Below are 19,328 nucleotides of genomic sequence, written 5' to 3' on the forward strand. Positions count from 1 at the left end.
ATCGATCTCACAATCGTCGCATCTAGCTCGATATGACATTTTGTTTCGTAACAGAAAAATGTATTCCACATAACCCTTAAATTTGTACCTGTCTTTAGTTCAAAGTTATTGAACTCAATCTTCTCTTCATTGTCAATCGAGGGTGAACGATACTCTAATTTCATAATTTTTTGATTATCGAAGTATATTAGAAGATTCTCCTGTATGAATTTCATATTTACAAGAGAGATGTACTCATTAAACTTTAATTCGATTGAGGGTTTGCCCTATTGAAATAGACATATGCGACATACCCATTGATGTTTATTCTGGTGTAATGTGATTCAGTAAGAAATATGAGATGAGAGCCTCATACTTTATACAAGTTCTAGGCCAATATGGACCTTAGAAATTCTATCTTGTATTAGAGAAAATTCCAAAAATGCATTTCTAGAACCACCTTATCACGCGATTACGGAGATGCATTTCCGAAAGAACACAATATAAAAGTAATTTCAGAAACAATGAGAAACAAAATTTGTTTTAGAATGAAAAATGGAGAAATTTTATGAAAACTTGAAAATATATATTTGACATCATTAATATAAATATAAGATTACATACAAAACATGTCTAAACACATAAATACATCGTTGAATAAAAACTAAAATGAATCGAAAAATGTGTCACCGGTTAAATATATATATCAATGGGTGGTATCGCTATTGACTGTTGCCTATTTAATTTTCTTTCAATTTAGCCCAACTTGGTGCACTCTTACATCCTTTCCAAAAAAAATATATGGTCAAGTCTTAGCTTTCCTTGATGAATGAATTGTGCACTCCGATGATGTTAAACCTGGATAAAGTGCCGCATTTATGAAAGTCACCCGATACACATAATACGATCATTTGTATTTGGAGGTGGGGCAGTGTGCATTGAAAAAAATGTTTTTGGGAAATCATATATTGTCAGATTAATACACACTCTTTCATACACACTTGCTATAAGATGACCCATTTCAGAGAAACACATCCATTTATCTTCTAGTGTCGGTCCACTAATGCAAGAAACTATAGATTCATAAATGGCATCAAAATTTTGTTTTTTCCCGTATAGTCGTGTGTATGATTCTTTATGGCCCTTCAACTCTTTGATAAGTTGTTGGCAGAAAAATGTATGATCCTTTTCTCCTTTACCAAGCAAAGCAAAAACAACTCGAAAATCGCAGTTACCCTCACTCTTAACATTGACGATACATTCAGTATGATTGTGCATAAAAGCCGACATCTCGTCGATGAATTGAATTTTTGGTAGACGCAGTGAAAGAGGCGGTTTGCTAATGCGAGCTCCTTTGAAAATATTGTTTGAGTTTGTCAACATGTTCGAAATAGAAAGAATACTGTATCAATGAATTGTCACTCGATGTTGGTTTGACCTTCTTAGGAGCACCTTTTATTTTTATCGGTTGAGACAATGGTTTCAAATAAGTGGTTTCTAGATAATCAATCTTTCTCATTTGCTCTTTGATGTTGAATTTTATATTGTCACCGACTTTCAAAATCTCTCTTGTATCACTTCCCAATCGGTCAAGATATAGATATTCGATTTACCATTCTTCATCATACCACCACCACCACCACCACCATCATCATCATCATCATCATCATCATAAAAAATGAGCCTCTTCTAGTGAGTATAAACCTTATCCATTTGTATCGGAATATCATGTTTCACCTTCTTTGAAATAAAATAAGCACATGGGAGACCATGCGTTTTTCTAAGTGTGCAACCAAACTTTGAGCTATCGTAACCTACATTCTCAACTCGTTTGACTTCGTGAAAAAAATAAAATTTAGTCATGCTCGAGATATGTTACCGACCAACTGAGAATAAATATTGTTGTCTTTGAATCTATGTTCGAACACTGTGATGCTGCAAATAATGTATGTATCTCATGATCCTTATTTTGGATAATTTGGTTCATAAAGTCTCAATCTCTACAGGAAACACCCTTACTATTTTCCAACCAATTATTCATTATATAACATCACCGACATATACTCTTTTGTAGAAGGATTTATTATAATTGTCATTGACTTCTCACATTATTTGTGATGTGATATCTACAAAATAATGCGTACGAAGTAGGAAAGACCTTTGCAACCAAATTCATTAATGCGGTATCGCGGTCAATGACAATGACTTTCGGCTTGTTTTCTTTATCCTTTAACATTGTTCCGCACACTTCTAAAGCCTAAGTAAAATTTTCCTTTTTTTTGCTCTCTAGAAATGCAAACCTGACAAAATAAATATTTTTGGTAAAGGTAACACCAACAATTTTCAACAGTGGAAGCATGTACTTTTTGTTCTTATAGGTTGAATCAGTGATGAGCATAGTAAGAAACATGTTGAACAACTTTGTGGAATTATAATGAGTTCAAAATATATCTCGGTTACTCAGTCCTTGCACGCTCGATACCTAAATACCTAATTGCTATCATCCAAGAATTTCAATGGTTGTTGCATTTCACTTCTATCCTCCTTTAGCGCCTTGTTATGCACACAGATATTGTACACTTGCTTGATATTTGAGATATTTTCAGGTTTTTTATGTTTCAAAGTTGCAAGTATATTTTTGGGCTGCATCAAATCACATTTGACAGTTCCGGAAATGTACCTCCAAAATTGAGTGACATGCAAAGGTGACAAATTTTCAAATTTCCGTTTTAAAAATCTGGAAATGGATTTCTAGAAAAGTCATTGGATTGTTAAATTATGAATAAATTGACAGGGTGATTCTGAAATCCAGACTAAATTTTGAAAAAAAAAAAGGGTGATATTCAGTTGAGCCATGTTTCAATGAGATGCAGGTTACCTTCGGATATACATTTGAAATTAGAGGTGCATTTTTGAATTTTTCATAGGATATGGACCACATACCAAATAGTACCTTTGAAAATGATGCAAACAAATTCAATGTTTGACCATGAGTTTATGGTGCATTTGAATGAGTTTATAGATGATGTTTTCATGATTACTACTTTTACTTTGTTAAAACATCCTATCTAATTGTTGTAAACAAAAATCATATCTAATTATAATAATCTCTCACCCTCTTGATAAAAAGAAAAGAGCTTAATAGCCTATATAATTCTGATAAATTTCACTATCAATCCTTGCGAGCCATTGGCCAATATTGTATAGTATATACAGCTTGTATTCTTCTTTTTCTTTTTCTAATCAGTACCGTACATAGCAAGTAGAGCCAGCTCAAGGTTACAAGTACAATTCTAGGATTTCATCATTTCTTTTTAATATTTGAAACTACAATGTAGCAAAATGAATCATATGCCATAGCTTCTTCTCAAAAACACTTCGGCTATCAATTTTGCACCGCCAACCAACTACAACCAGGAACTTTCTTCAACCCTTTCCGCTTCATGGCTAACCTCAACTCATTGGCATCCTTCCAGGAAGAACGTTCCGAAAAAAGATTTGCAGTTAGTACATAGTTTGCCCCCAATTCAGACTCCAGTTTAGACATTAGATCATCATCCAAATTAGGAACCCACCCATGATTTCGACAAGCACCAAGAAAGCTCCTCAATATCACACCATTAGGCTCCACAGGCATGCTTTTGATAAAATCATAAGCTTCTTGAATCAAGCCTGCTCTTCCTAACAAGTCAACCATGCATCCATAATGCACAACAGTTGGCTTTATCTCATACAATCTAACCATCCTATCAAAATACATTCTCCCCTCGTAAACAAGTCCCATGTGGCTGCAGGCAGACAATACGACAGAAAAAGACAAACCATCAGGTTGCAATCCCATACCCTCCATCTGGTTAAATAGCGAAATAGCATCCTTTTCTCGGCCATGATTCGCAAGAGCAGAAATCATAATAGTACATGACTGCAAATTCTTTTGAGGCATTAAATCAAAAATCAAACGCGCTTTCTCAATCTGCCCACATTTCGAATACATCTCAAACAACGCAGTCCCCAACTCAACTCCCAATTCAACGTGATTCCTTATAATATACGAATGAATAGACTCACCAGCACAGATATTGATCATTTTCGTACAAGCAGAAAGCAAACTAACCAAAGTCACATAGTTAGGCTCTTCATTTGCCTCTCTCATCTCTTGAAACACATTCAATGATTCTAAAGGGGTGTCAGAACAAACATATCCAGCAATCATGGAGCTCCAGGAAACAACATCTCTATCAGACATTTGATCAAACACCTTCCGCGCAGACCCAATCTCACCACAATCAGAGTAAAATCTCAAAAGGGCATTACCAATATATCTATCAGAGCAAAACCCTGTTTTAAAGGTCAAAGAATGAATCACCCCACCAAGTGAAACAGATGAAAAACTAGCACATGCCTTTAGAACAAAAGGGTAGGTGAAATTGTTAGGGGAAAGAGGGGAGGCTTGAAGTTGGCGGAATAGGTGGAGGGATTGTTGTGGGGTTTGGGTGTTGGAGAAAGCTCTGATGAGGGTGTTCCAAGCGAAGAGTGGAGGGAGGATGGGTGAGGAGTGGAAGAAGGAAATGGCGTAAGAGAGGGAAATGGAGGAGGCTGATAAGAGGAAATGGGAGATGATGTTGGGATGGTGGTGGAGGGAGCATTTGAGGAAGAGAGAGTGGAGTTGGAGGAGATGATGCAGGTTTGTTGATCTCTTGATCAGGTTGAAGTTTCTTAGCGCAGTAGCATCCTCATGAAACATTCCCATGTAGCATAGGGCAATTCTGCTAAGGTTTAAATATGTTTTTGTCTTGCTACATTTTTATTGAACAATATGTCATTTCTTTCCAACCATACACACCAAATGGTAGAAAACTAAACAACCTCTTTGCATTATTACCTTAAAACCAAATTAAATTAAACCTAATAATATACAAGCAAGTGACCACAAGTCTAATTATTGTAACATATTATTCAAAAATAATAGTGGCCCACGTGACTTTTAATTATTACATTACGACAAATAAAGTAGCACGTCAGTTAAAGCGAATTTTATCTTTAAAAAGTAATAGTTATTTTTATAGATGAGTAAAGCCTTAACAATTATCTTCATTGTCATTTAAGTGGACGTGTTAGAAATACTATCACTTTCTGTCAAAGAAGATATAACATATTTCAATTTATTTAAAAATTCATTATATGGCTTGTAGGAGCTGATAAAGTGACTAACAACTTAGATCGATCCATAAGAAATACAGTATTTTTTGAACTAATATTTATATTTTTGCAAAGGTTGGGATGTGTTTTACACCAGACTTCCAACTTTGTTATTGTTAGCAAATTTGGATTAAACTTAATCCACCATTTAATAGAAAATTTCTTAATCAATTGAGAAGTTGAACAATCTTTCCATAGCTTCTCAGATGAAAAGGGTCCAAGAGGTAATTCACGTAATCCCAAAAATTACACAAAAAGATAATAAAGCCTTGTGCGAAAGACAAGGAGTAGCTGAGGCAAAGTCATTGAAGGCTTTAAAAGCATAATATGAAAAAAATATTCAAATTGAGTCCAATAAACTAAAATCATTGGATAAACCAATAAGGAAAGTTTAATGAAACATCTTTATTAAACCAAGTGTGATTAAAGGGTTCAATTGCTAACAAATTGGACCAGGTTGTCATGTAATCCAGATAATTGTATGTTTGAGGAGAGTAAAGAATTTTTAATTCCTTTAGTATGTTCTATTATAAAATCAAAACAGGATAACAAAGATTGCCATCTAGCAAAAATATGTTTTGAAACCAAATTTTAACATCCTTAGCTAATTCAAAAAGTTACTTTATTTGATTGAATATTGAGAGTAGAAACTTGGAAGTGATCTGAGAGAATTTGTTAGAAATGAGAAAGGGGGAGGGTCTAACGTGTTTTTGATTAAAAACCTATTTGGAGGTGCACGTCTGACTCACTTACGAAGAATTGAATGTGGGTTGGCGTGCGTCTGAAAGTATATTTTTGAATTTTAAGAAGCATTTTTTATTTTTTACAAAAATGCGAGAGTAACATCGAGAAGTAATTTTTTAGAGAATATCTCAATCCACCATTTGAGTCTCTTAGCCACCCGGAAAAATTTCATTTATGCCCTCTGCTTCCGTAGATGTACCTCCGGAAGCACCAATTTCCCCCTAAAATTTGGCTTTTTTCGGATGTGCATCCACGGAAGCGTGAAAAATATAGTGGACCTTTGGAAAATTGAAATTAATTCAGTTCATGAAATCTTCCGTAACTACATCTACGGAAGGTCTTGAAAATAGAGTGTTCCGTAGATGTACCTACAAAACATCCTGTTATATTTTAAATAAACTACATTTCATTCAAATTGAGTTTAGGAGTGAAATGTAGTTGATTTGAAAATATAACAGAATGTTCTGTAGGTACATCTACGATTCACTCTATTTTCAAGACCTTTCGTAGATATAATTACGGAAGATTTTATGAACTGAATTAATTTGAATTTTCCAAAGGTTCACTAAGTTTTTAAAGCTTCCGTTGATGCACCTTCGGAAAAAGCCAAATTTTGAAAAAAAAAATAGTACTTCCAAAAGTACATCTACAAAAGTAGGAGGACATTTTTGACAACGCACATGATGTCTAAGAAACACATGGGTTGAGATAAGAGATTTCCATTTTATACTTAGATATATGACACCATCTCTACATATTTTATTAAAATTTTAGGCTTAGGTCTTTAAAACAAATTAAACTACCGTTTAAATAAAAAAGTGTATTGATCAAAGCATGGTTGAGAGAGGTGATGGAAGTTGTTGACATTTTTAAGTCAAATAGAAGTAAAAAAAAAGTGATGAAAGTATGAACTCAATCTTTCAACTTTTGTTTGCAACAAGGTGGCTCAAAATTCCCAACTTTTGTTTGTGTGTCCATTTCTTTTGAGATAAATATGATTATGATTTTTGTATGAGTGCTAATATGTGATTTTTGAACGGAAACTATAAATATATTGAAACTTTAGTAAGAGATTTTTATTTGTCAAATGTGAACAGGCAGTGAATGTGACAAACCCTAAAATTTCTAACACCCAAATGACCAATCCATGAATTAAATGGATCTCAAAGTCGATTTGAGGCTTTCATAAACCACAAGATTATTGCAGTAAATGCTGCAAATTGTGAGAGAATAGTTGGTAATGGCGGAGCTTGTGATTGTGAGTCTAGCTTCCGTGCTGGTTAAGAAACACAGCAAAAGAACAATGGCTGTGGTGTTCTTGGAGCTCTGTGGTGTACTAATCAGTGCGAAACAAAAGGCGGAGGACCCTCGACAATGGATAACAGTTGGTAAAGGATAAAGAAAGAAGATAGAAATGGAAATGTTATGCATGGTAAGATCCAATACACTTGTCTCATACTAATTAGGTTAAGAAACAACTTATTATAATGGTCCCTTCACTCACTTATTACCATGTTGTTTTCAAAATGCTTGATTAAGCAAAAGTGATTATAGAGGCATACAATTGATTTTGACATATGTTTGGTTCTTTTAGAATATAATTGATTTAGTATTGATTCTTACATTCAAATTTATTGCTTAACCCATTTTACACAAAATGTATCAAAACACAAATTGCATGATCATCTACTCATTTTTATCCGGAATCTATACTACATAATCATTTCACTTAAAATCAATTTTGGTCGTAACCAAACACCAATTTTGGTCGTAACCAAACACGTGTTTTGTTAATATTATACTTCGTGATTAAGAAATTCTTATAAAGACAACAAATTTTCTAGAATTCACGGGTAACAAAAATCAAATTTACTAAATTTACTCGTTTTAGTAATTATTAGTGTTTCGTGCGATGATTCTGTCACCGTCACCTTCTATTTCTCTATTCTATAACTTTGAGTTCGTTTAATTCTTGCATCATATCATATTTTCTTCATTCTCATTTTGTTCCTTCAGCGGCCAAAACCATAGGTTCTAGAATAAGCTTCATATGTGTTAATTACACAAAAGATCAAGTGTTGTTAGTTGTATTCCATTGTTTTTCACTTCATTAGTTGCGTGTTAGTTATTTCATTCATCCAATGTTTGTTGTACTGTTACCCATTCTCCTTGACAAATATATGTGATCTAGTTCTATTGTATTCATTTATAGATGTTTGAATAATTGCAAATTTTAATCTCGCTTCCAGAAGATCTTGTCGACACCATACTAAACAATAACTATTAAGAGGATGATTATAACAAATATTGCCGAGTATGAAGCAATTGCAAAGGAGAAGTTGCCAAAGATGATTTATGACCACTTTGCGTCAGGGGCCGATGATCAGTGGACATTGAAAGAGAACCGGAATGCATTCTCAAGGATTATGTAATCTACAAACTTCTTTTATTTGATTTTCATCTGCCCTTAAACCTTTTGTGTTTTGCTGAATCCCTTATTTCAATATTTATGTTTACGGAGAATAGGTTTAGGCCTCGTGTTCTTATCGATGTAAGCAAGATAGATATGACAACAACTGTTTTAGGCTTCAAAATATCAATGCCTATCATGATTGCTCCTACGTCCATGCATAAGATGGCTCACCCCGAAGGTATGTCATCATGATCATTGGCGTGTGTTACATTGAGATATTGCCATTACATCCAGTCTTTTGTTAAAACAGAAGCTCATCACGATTCTGTGTGTTCGACATTGAAGTTTATTTTTTAACTACAATGTATAAAAACTTGTTAATTATAACAAATCATGCAATCTTTATGCAGGAGAGTGCGCTACTGCTAGAGCAGCATCAGCAGCTGGCACCATCATGGTTTGGTTTCTACCATATTTACTCTCTACTCTAGTTTAATTTCCAAATCAAGTTGTATTTTTCTTCCTTGTATCTTTTCAAGTGAAGTGGAAGAAAATGGAGTGTATGTAAAATGGTTTGTTAATGGACATGATTTTACATTAATCCCTCTTTGTGCGAAAAAGCTACTATTATTATTGTTGTATTTATTACAATCTGGGAGGTTTATTTTCATAAGCTTGTGACAGACACTAGCCACAGGGGCTTCATCTAGTGTTGAGGAGGTTGCTTCAACAGGACCTGGTATCCGTTTCTTCCAACTCTATGTGAGTATATTTCTCTCATTTCTTCGTTACATGATTTTATTTTCTATGAAGTCTGTCACTTGTCCCTTCCTTGTTGAACAAAAAACATTTCGTTGATGAGTAAATATTTCCAAGCAACTTAGTTTAAATCAGGAAGTGCAGAAACAAATTGTCTAAAATTAGTGATATAGACTCGTTAATGTTACGAATGTTAAATGTCTTATTTGATAAAAGACTAATTTATTACAATAAAATAAGGTTAAAATTGTGGAAGGGTTTTTATTTTTACCATCCTTTTAATAACAAAACATTACTCACCTTGCCACAGTACACAAGTACTAGTTTGATTATCAAGATTTTCAACTATCTGTGTTATAACCTAGTTTGTTTTTTGTTATTTTCTTCTTAGATGTTTAAGGACAGAAATATAGTTACTCAGCTGGTGAGAAAAGCTGAAAATGCTGGTTTCAAGGCAATTGTCCTTACTGTAGACACTGCAGTGATAGGTCATAGAGAGGCTAACATAAAAAACAGGTTGACAATCATTGGAAAATTTCAGTTGAATTGATTAGTCTCTCTATTTTAAAATTAAATTTTCTGATTTTTTTTATATGGAGTTTTGTGCAGATTTACATTTCCACCACACTTGAGATTTAAGAATTATGAAGCCATGGCACCTAAAAGGGTGTGTGATTAGTATGAAAATTTCAAACCAGATGATTTTTTTCCTGTTATTGTCATCTTAATGTTGCTATTTAATATTACGGAAATTGGATATAACCTTGCAGACTAAAAATTCTAATCCGGCCTCCATTGTTAAAGGCCTATATGACCAATCACTCGACTGGAAGGTGATATAATGATATATAGATCTTTCCTAATACGACATTGAATGTGGAAAGTCATAATAAATATAGTATGGCAAAATTGTTACAGGATGTAAAATGGCTTCAAACAATAACCTCATTGCCAATCATACTCAAGGGTGTACTTACTGCTGAAGATAGTAAGCATATTAACCAGATATATTCTGAAGCTATGTTTCCTTATCCATTTGATATTCATTTGAAATTTTATCAATCTTGAATTTAATTCCGCAACTGGCAATCCAATCCTATGCTAATAATGTAGCGAGGTTAGCTATACAAGCTGGAGCTGCTGGAATCATTGTTTCCAATCATGGTGCTCGTCAACTTGACTATGTTCCTGCAACTTTTATGGCTTTGGAAGAGGTCTGATTTTGGCCTCTAGTGCTATCATTATTGGTTTAATTTTGCTAAATTTGTATGATGCACTAGAACTTCCACATGCTCCATTTTGAATCTTTCCAAGTTTTCTTTTTCTTTGCCTTGTAGAATAATTTACCTTTTCAACTTATCTTGAATAGGTTGTGCAAGCTGCAGAAGGAAGAGTTCCTGTTTTTATGGATGGCGGAGTTCGTGGTTGCCCTTCACTTAAGGACATAATCCGTGACCATGTTGTGACAGAGCGCGACCGCCCAAGAATCGCTCCTAGGTTATGACACATCAGTCTCTATGGAGTTGGAGCTATCATTAATAAACAACATCATAGGAACGAGTCGGTTTCCTAATGATTTAAATAGGGAAGTTATATGTTATGTTTTAATTAGGATAGCTTTGGTTATGTGTGACGGACATGTCTTTGTGTAATAATTAGGAAAATGGGAAGGAGAAATCCAAGTTCTCTAAAACTTGGAAGGGAGTCCCTGCAACATATTGCCATCTGTTTTTCTATTTTTTTCCTTCTATTGGTGTGGATTGTTTAGTGGATTCCCACTCTATGAGTATTTATATAATGTAAAATCATTTTATTTTAAATAATAAATAGTATTGTATCTAAATAAATGATGCTCTATTCTAACTTGAAGTATTTGCAAAATAAATTTGAGCTAACATGTGAATTGATGTAACTTTGTCATATTACTCATTTGCTAGGGAAAATCATTCCCAACATAGCAAACAGCCACACATTGAATATTTATTGAGATTCTTTGGGAGAGATGAAGCAGACCCCACTTGGTGAGATAAGACTTGATTGTTGTTGTTGTATTCTATGGGAGAGAGTATCACATTTATCTATTTAATTATAAAACAATTTTCAGCAGGATTTTGTTTTAGCAGTACAATCATTAAAATCTTTAGTTGGATGTAACAACTCAACAAACCACATTATGTTTTAGCCAGAAAATTGTTGATATTATAAGTGGGAACATGTGGTTCATATTCTAGCTAGTGTCACTGTTACCTTATGTTTCTTTATTTATACTTTCACTACTGGACTTCTTAGTCTTTATTCTTTGCGGAGATTTCATGACTTCTTATTTTCTTCATTCTCCTAATTAGTTTCACATTGTTCCTTACTTCAGCAGCCCAAACTACAGGTTCTCTCTCCTCTTCATTTTCCATTTATGTTAATTTCATTCTCCTAATTAGTTCCACATTGTTCCTTACTTCGGCGCCACGTGAGGAGGCGGCTGGCGGCAATCATATATATATATATATATATATGTATGATCTAGTTGTACTGTAGTCTGTATTCATAGATGCTGCTTAGTATTTTTGGATTTGGAATTGATTTGGTTTAGATTTATGTTATTGAGTAATTATGCATTTTAATGTCACTTTCAGAAGATCTTGTGGACCTATAACATAATAAAGTAACTTACCTATATAGAAGATGACAAATATAACAAATGTGAGCGAGTATGAAGCAATTGCAAAGGAAAAGTTGCCAAAGATGATTTATGACTACTTTGCATCAGGGGCTGAGGATCAGTGGACTTTGAAAGAGAACCGGAATGCATTCTCAACGATTATGTAATCTACAAACTTCTTTTATTTGATTTTCATCTGCCCTTAAACCTTTTGTGTTATGTTGAATCCCTTATTTCAATCTATATGTTTACTGATAATAGGTTTAGGCCACGTGTACTTATTGATGTAAGCAAGATAGATTTGACAGCAACTGTATTAGGCTTCAAAATATCAATGCCTATCATGATTTCTCCTACAGCTGCACAAAAGATGGCTCACCCTGAAGGTACTTATTGCTCCGTGTTACATTAAACTACTCATTGTTGTTAATGCAGAAGTTCTTGATTCTTCATGTGTTTGACATTGAAGTTTTTTGTTTTCTTACAATATAGAAATACTTATAAATTAAAACAAATCATGCCATTTTTGTGCAGGAGAGTATGCTACTGCTAGAGCGGCATCAGCAGCTGGCACCATCATGGTTTGATTTCCACCATATTTATTAATTCTATACTCTAGCTTAATTCCCTGCAAGAAATATTTTGCATAAAGCTTTTGTTATTGTTTTACTCCTTCCATAATAAAATATAAGCAAAAAATGTTTAATCGGCTCAAATTCTGAAGGAAATACCTGTGTTTTTCATATATATATTTTGTTACAGAGGGAGTATTTACTACCTGGGATACTCATTTTGATAATTTTGTGACAGACACTATCCACATGGGCTACTTCCAGCATGGAGGAGATTGTTTCAACAGGACCTGGCATTCGTTTCCTCCAACTCTATGTGGGTATATTCTCTTCATTATTTTATTTTCTAAGACGTGTGTCTGTGTCACTTGTCTCCTCCTCAAAACACAAAGAACATTTCCAAGAAACTTAGTTTAAACCAGGAATCCACTTTTGATATATGAATTATAATCCTTGCTACATTCAAACAACTGCTAAATTGATTCTCTAGCTTTTCAATTATTAGCGTTGTAATCACTTATTATGTTATTTTCTTCTCTCAGCTATTTAAAGACCGAAATATGGTTACTCAGCTTGTGAGAAGAGCTGAGAATGCTGGTTTCAAGGCAATTGTCCTTACTGCAGACTCTCCAGTCCTTGGTCGTAAAGAGGCCAACATAAAAAATAGGTTGACAATCATTGCAAAATTTCATTTGAATTGATAAGTCTTATATTTAAAAAAATAGTAGTAATATACTCGTGCATGAATCACGCGGAGTTGGCTATGGGATTAAGATAAACACTATAGAATTAAAATACTTAGAAGTTTGTACTGGAGATTTAAAAAAATATATATTCCTTGTTTGTTTAATGGAGATTTTTACAGATTTAAACAGCCATCATATCTGAGATTGAAGAACTTTGAAGGCATGGATCTTGAAAAGTTGTATAAGGTGTGTGATAAGTACAGAGAATTTAAATTAGATGATTTTTCTTGTTCTGTTATTGTCATCTTAATGGTGTTACTTTTGCTATAACTATTTGAGAAATTTGATATAACCTTGCAGGCTAAAGACAATAGTGGTCACACCTCTGTTGTTAATGGCCTATATGACCAATCACTCACCTGGAAGGTGATACTATGATCTTTTAAATATATGATTTTCTAATATGTGACATTGAATGTGGAATTCACAATAACTACTATGGCAAACCTTGTAACAGGATGTAAAATGGCTTCAAACAATCACCCCATTGCCAATTTTAGTGAAAGGAATACTTACTGCTGAAGATGGTAAGCTTATTAAAGAGATATATTTAATTAATAACTTAATGAGAGGGTAAAAACTCTTTAACGGAAAGTGTGAACCAATTAAATCCTATATTTTTGTTCAAGGCTTCCTTTTCCATTTGATCTTTTGAAATTAATTCCATAATCCTATGGTAATAATGCAGCTAGGTTAGCTATACAAGCTGGAGCTGCTGGAATCATTGTTTCCAATCATGGTGCTCGCCAACTTGACTATGTCCCTGCAACTATTATGGCTTTAGAAGAGGTCTGATTTAAGTCTCTAATGCTATCACTCTTAGTTTAATTTTAACTACTATGGTATAATGCATTAAAATTTCAAGCTGCTATATATCTTGAGTTATTCCAAAGTTTCTTCTTTGTTGCCTTCTATAAAATAATTTCCTTTTTCAATTTATTACCTTGCATAGGTTGTTGAAGCTGCAGAAGGAAGAGTTCCTATTTTTATGGATGGTGGAGTCCGCCGAGGGACAGATGTTTTTAAAGCATTGGCTCTTGGAGCATCCGGTGTATTTGTAAGTATACAATGATATAAATTCCTTGCAATAATAATAGCTTATTAGACAGTTCAGAGTATTCATTTTCTATAGTCACATTAACTGTATCACATAGTTACCACAGAATCTATATCCAAATTAGATTACCATCTTCAAAACTCAAAAAACTAGGTTTACTAGTATTTTATTAAATGGAGATGCTATAGTATATTCATATTAGTCCCATATTTCTATAATATATCAGATTGGAAGACCTGTAGTGTTCTCGTTGGCCGCTGAGGGTGAAGCTGGTATAAGAAATGTACTTAAGATGCTTCATGATGAACTGGAAATAACCATGGCACTTTGTGGTTGCCCTTCACTTAAGGACATAACTGGTGACCATGTTGTGACAGATCGCGACCGCCCAAGAATTGCTCCTAGATTATGAGATATCATTCTGTATAGTGTTGGAGCATGAGGAGGGTACTCATTGATAAACTGGCAAACTATAAACTATAGGAATTTAATTTTATAATGTTATAAATATTTTATTTCATGTTATAAAAATGAGATTTTCTCAAATTTTCAGTAATATATTTTGACAGATAGGAGTTTGGACGGTGGATTGAAAATATGCCATATAAGTTACTTGAATATGTCTTTATATGCTGACATTTTTTTTATATGAATGTTAGTTAATTTTTTTTAAAAGTATTTGATTTATGAATATCAACAATTTATTCATATTAATACATAATATAAATAAATGGCGCCATCAAGGATTGAACTCTGGACCATTGATTTATGTCTAGTTAATTTGTTACCATGATATGTTGTGTAAATTTTCTATTTGTCATTTTTTTTGTCGGAAACATAGTTTATATACTGGTTTGAAGAAGAGTAAGAACTGTTTTATATATGCTTAGTTTTCCGATGTTACATATCAGAGCGACTCCACTAAAGATCCGAACGATAAAGCAACTAAGGAGGCATCAACGCCGTCTTCTGCCTCAAGCAGTTACTCCTTAACTTGATCGTCTGTACTCTAGAGGAGCACAAACACCACGACAAACAAAAAGGGGGTGAAAATACACTCAAATATATTAGCGGTGCAAAACATTACAAGGATATCATATTCACACAATTAACATTCATATTAGTTATTCATAATTCCCTCATAATCATCACCAATACAACCATAACCATCACCAATTACAATTATAAATTATCACCGGATAATGCAATGTATATACAATGTTCTTATCACCTCATCACCATATGCATGTGGTATTAACCCTACTCACCAATTTGAATGCCAGACTTATAATACTGAACAACCCCATCACCAATATTTTGGACAATCAAAGTTATATTATTGATTAAGTTCCACACAAATTCGTCACGAAACCTAGACTCCAAAATACAAGATGCATGAAAATGCCACAACAATGTCATATGAGATTCATCACCAATGATTCTTATCGGAACCACATATTGTTGGACTTGAGACTTCACACACAAGATGGGTGAATTGTGTGGTTTGGAAAACTTTTCAAGATTAAAATGAGATTTTGAAAATATTTTTTTATTTATAAGCAGCGGAAAATAAAAATAAAGCGAGGAAAGTAAAAGAGTTAAGGGAAGAAGAAAAACATCAAGAGTTATAGAGGTTCAGTCAAAAATAAAAAACCTACTCCTCTCCTCAAGAACTGATCTTGAGAGTGTCCATTATATACTTGAGAGCTTTTAGTAGGTGAAGCTCACGAACCCCCTCATACAAGGAAATGGTGATTGTTATACAACCATGATAATACAAGGCGGAAGATATGATTGTTTGCATCTTCTCCATTGAAATTGCCGAGACTGAAGTGACCAAACTTCCTTCCCAACTGGAGATTGAAGCAGTAAGTCTTCTCTCCACCAAAATACTTGAGCTCAGTTTGGATTAACAAGATAACCAATAACCTCTTGAGATTTTAAAAAACTGATCTTTAACCTATGGTTTTAAACATAATATTTGTAATCTTCAACCTTCAAATAAACAAGGCTTACTAAGAGCCTTAAGAGAAGTTCATCAATATTAACGATCTTCAACCTAAATAAATATAAGGAACTGATCACACAATCTCCAACCATAGCTTTTAACGAGTTTATCTTCTAACCACATATTTTTATCCCTAAATGGGTCGTGTTCATCCAAGATCCATAAAAAAACATTCTTGGAGAACTGTTACAAGGTTACCCATCCAGAATTTCAAAGACACCTCACTCACAAAAGATCTTTCGTCGTAAAAGTATTTGGCTATAAGAACTAGTGAGAGAAAGTGAAAATGAAAACTTAGAGAGAGAGAGAGAGTGTGTATGTCATTACACAAATTGTTTTTTTGGATGAAATGAAGCAAGGAATGAGACTTATATTTATAGTCTTGAAATTCTGCAAAAGAGGAAACTTCACTAAAGCAGAAATGACTGTTGTTAATTGATTAGACCAATCTGTTAACTCATTTAAATGTAACAACTATGAGTTCCAAAATAGGTAAGAAGTGATAAATAGTCGTTGTTAATTGATTGAGTGCATTCAAATTGCCTTGTACCTAAAAAGCGCGCCAATATAATCGATTGACACAATCTATTAGATTTAGTCAAAAAAATATATTTTGACTTTTTAAATGCTCCCATCAATTTCTATGCAACTTCTATATATACTTCTCAAGGCTTTTTATTTTCAAAAACATTTTAAAAAGGTTTTAAGTGTGTGTGTATGCATGCTTATAGCCATCTACTTCTATAAGGAAAGAACTTTTGCTTTTACAAAAGTTTCACTCACGTACTAAATTGGGAGACTAACTCCTCTAAATCTTGTCTGGTAGATTCTTTTATGTTAACACTTGCTTTCAAATTTCTTTTGAGACTTTAGATGTAATATGTTTGTTTTCCTTTGTCTGAAACTTATTCATGACTTGCATCTTTAACTGCTTAAGTGTTTTAATTGACTTTCTTTATGGTTGCATTTTTATTTATGTTAGTTTTTTTATTTTTAATTTTGTTATGTATTCTAATATATTTTAATTTATATTAAATTTTAAACCATTCATTATTTTTATTTATTACATTGTAATATATATATATATATATATATATATATATATATATAAATATATATATATAGGGAGCGTATCCGGTGAGAACTGATATCTTATATGAGAAATGAGAACTATTAATATCAATCGTTAGATTTAATTAACGCTTGAGATTGTAATAAATAAAATAAGTTGGAATGTACATGATTATTTCTAAATAAGTATAACACTCATTTAATATTAGATATTGTTGATTATCTTAAATGAAAAAAAAATATTTTTCCTTTTAAGGTCTCTTATTTTAAGATATTTTTCAAGAAATTTTTCTATAAGACCTACCCTATAATTGCAACCAATTTTTTTATACGTCCCTTATTCTATTATGTCCCAAAAAATAAATTTATAATCGTAGCAATTATTTTTCTAATACATAATAACATTGACATTTTAATTAATATATTATTACTTTTTAGTATAACAATAATACATTTTTAAATATTAATTATAAATAAATTTTTTATAACTAATATAATTATTTTAAAATACCAACTAAAAAATATACCAAAAAAAACCATGTTATTTTAAATCTTAACACAATTGTTTTTATGATTAATATAATTATATGTTGTTGTATCCAAACAAATAATTCATATTTTTTTATTTTTAATATAAAATCATATTTACAATATTGAATTTTTAATATAAAATCATAGTTACATTATATTATATCATTATACAATTTTCTAATAATTTTTTACTAATTTAAATAGTTATATATACGGTTGTTTTCAAAGAATAGAAACTAATATAAATATTTATTTATAAATATCATTATATAATTTTATAAAAAGTAGATATATATTAATTATTTTCTGGATATGACAAATAGAATTGTATTAATTATAAAAAAAAAATTTGTTTTAATATTAATAATAATAGGTTTTTTTTAAAGATATTTGTATATGCTTTTTATATGTATTTTATAAATTGTATTTTTTTATAAAAGTATTTATTTAAAATTAATATTTGAACATAGGGTTGGTTATATTAAATTTCTATTATTGTGATTATATTTAAAAATTGATTGCGATTATAATTCTTGAAAAATTGATTGCAATTATAGGGTATGTTTTATAGAAATAATTCTTGAAAAAAAATCTTAAAATAAGGGACCTAGAAAGGAAAAATAAAATACTTTTTATTTTGATTTAAGATAATCAACAATATCAAGCCTATTAAGAAAAATATTTAATATTAAATGAGTGTTATATTTATTTAGAAATAATCTCAAGCGTTAATTAAATCTAACGATTGATATTAATAGTTCTCATTTCTCATATAAGATATTAGGTGTGAAGAGATCTTGGTGAGTTTAGATAATATGCTCCCATAAGAGTCTTTAATAGGTGTGAGGAAAGTCCGATAAATTTCTACATTGTTTTCTAGTTAAAGATTTATATAAGTAGAAGGAGAATTTGGTGGTTCCTAAACTGGGTTCTAGTTAGAATCTTAGATAAACGCAACTATAGCTCTGTGGATTCCTGATGCTCTAGTTAGAGTCTTAGATAAGAGAAATGATAGTGTAGTGAGTTATTGCATTGTACTTCAATTAGAGTCTTAGATAAGCGCAATGAGATTCAGGTGGATTCTTCCATTGTGCTTTAGTTGTAATCTTCAAAATTGTTGTCTAGTCTTGTGTCTGTTTCATCATAATGATGAGTTTATTTGACTTTTGTCCTCTTTTATTAGTGATTCTTAGCTTTTGAATTTGCGTTTTATTGTTTGGTTCCTTTATTTATTATAATTTAAAAGATTCAAGAACAATTATACATTATGATCAGTTTAATGTGTAAAATTAGGATTAACACTAACTACTAAAATTTCCACTTCATTATTGCCTACCTCTATGGGAAACATGAATTGAAGGAGTTAGTCTTTCTATGACTCTAAGCATATAGAGAAATCCTTTTATTAAACTCCAAGAGAAATATGAAATATACATAGTTTATAAATTTCTTGAAACAAATCTATTAACATATAGGGTAAAATTGAAAGAGAATTTAATATGTTTCTTAAATCTTAGATTTGAACATGCTTAGGAATATAGAAGCAAAAGTAAGATCTTGTTAATTAAATATTTTTTTAATAGGCTTGATATT

The 19,328-nt window shown here is 32.1% G+C and overlaps 3 protein-coding genes across 4 annotated transcripts; 2 read left to right on the plus strand and 1 right to left on the minus strand.

Moving 5' to 3' along the window:
- Positions 1 to 3,364: 3,364 nt before the first annotated feature.
- Positions 3,365 to 4,729, minus strand: LOC131605861 (pentatricopeptide repeat-containing protein At4g21065-like). The gene has a single exon (XM_058878162.1). The coding sequence runs from the start codon at positions 4,727 to 4,729 to the stop codon at positions 3,365 to 3,367; it is 1,365 nt and encodes a 454-aa protein (XP_058734145.1).
- A 3,100-nt stretch (positions 4,730 to 7,829) lies between these two features.
- LOC131603539 (glycolate oxidase 1-like) lies at positions 7,830 to 10,874 on the plus strand. The gene is made up of 10 exons (XM_058875889.1): positions 7,830 to 8,350; positions 8,449 to 8,573; positions 8,746 to 8,792; positions 9,020 to 9,097; positions 9,486 to 9,610; positions 9,704 to 9,761; positions 9,865 to 9,927; positions 10,013 to 10,082; positions 10,208 to 10,308; positions 10,464 to 10,874. Exons 1-10 carry the CDS (start codon positions 8,214 to 8,216, stop codon positions 10,596 to 10,598), a joined length of 939 nt encoding a protein of 312 aa, XP_058731872.1. The 5' UTR covers positions 7,830 to 8,213; the 3' UTR covers positions 10,599 to 10,874.
- Positions 10,875 to 11,337: 463 nt separating this feature from the next.
- LOC131603538 (glycolate oxidase-like) lies at positions 11,338 to 14,721 on the plus strand. Of its 2 annotated transcripts, none has more exons than XM_058875887.1 (12): positions 11,338 to 11,477; positions 11,725 to 11,913; positions 12,012 to 12,136; positions 12,285 to 12,331; positions 12,561 to 12,638; positions 12,865 to 12,989; positions 13,188 to 13,254; positions 13,369 to 13,434; positions 13,526 to 13,595; positions 13,757 to 13,857; positions 14,021 to 14,125; positions 14,352 to 14,721. In XM_058875887.1, the coding sequence occupies exons 2-12, from the start codon at positions 11,774 to 11,776 to the stop codon at positions 14,535 to 14,537; spliced, it is 1,110 nt and encodes a 369-aa protein (XP_058731870.1). In that variant the 5' UTR covers positions 11,338 to 11,477; positions 11,725 to 11,773; the 3' UTR covers positions 14,538 to 14,721. The 2 variants fall into 2 exon arrangements, with proteins under 2 accessions (XP_058731870.1, XP_058731871.1); XM_058875888.1 differs by having other exon boundaries at positions 11,397 to 11,477; positions 11,728 to 11,913.
- Positions 14,722 to 19,328: the final 4,607 nt, after the last annotated feature.

The sequence above is a fragment of the Vicia villosa genome, linkage group LG5 (genome assembly GCF_029867415.1).
Source record: "Vicia villosa cultivar HV-30 ecotype Madison, WI linkage group LG5, Vvil1.0, whole genome shotgun sequence".
NCBI classification, from domain to species: Eukaryota; Viridiplantae; Streptophyta; class Magnoliopsida; order Fabales; family Fabaceae; genus Vicia; species Vicia villosa.

Bases quoted from the DNA above. Each gene is read 5' to 3' on its own strand.
- LOC131605861 (XM_058878162.1), bottom strand. From the start codon at position 4,729: ATGGGAATGTTTCATGAGGATGCTACTGCGCTAAGAAACTTCAACCTG.
- LOC131603539 (XM_058875889.1), top strand. From the start codon at position 8,214: ATGATTATAACAAATATTGCCGAGTATGAAGCAATTGCAAAGGAGAAG. The intron at 10,083-10,207 runs GTAAGCATATTA...CTAATAATGTAG, and splicing joins TGTACTTACTGCTGAAGATA to CGAGGTTAGCTATACAAGCT. The intron at 10,309-10,463 runs GTCTGATTTTGG...TATCTTGAATAG, and splicing joins CTTTTATGGCTTTGGAAGAG to GTTGTGCAAGCTGCAGAAGG.
- LOC131603538 (XM_058875887.1), top strand. From the start codon at position 11,774: ATGACAAATATAACAAATGTGAGCGAGTATGAAGCAATTGCAAAGGAA. The intron at 12,990-13,187 runs GTTGACAATCAT...AGATTTTTACAG, and splicing joins GAGGCCAACATAAAAAATAG to ATTTAAACAGCCATCATATC. The intron at 13,255-13,368 runs GTGTGTGATAAG...ATAACCTTGCAG, and splicing joins ATCTTGAAAAGTTGTATAAG to GCTAAAGACAATAGTGGTCA.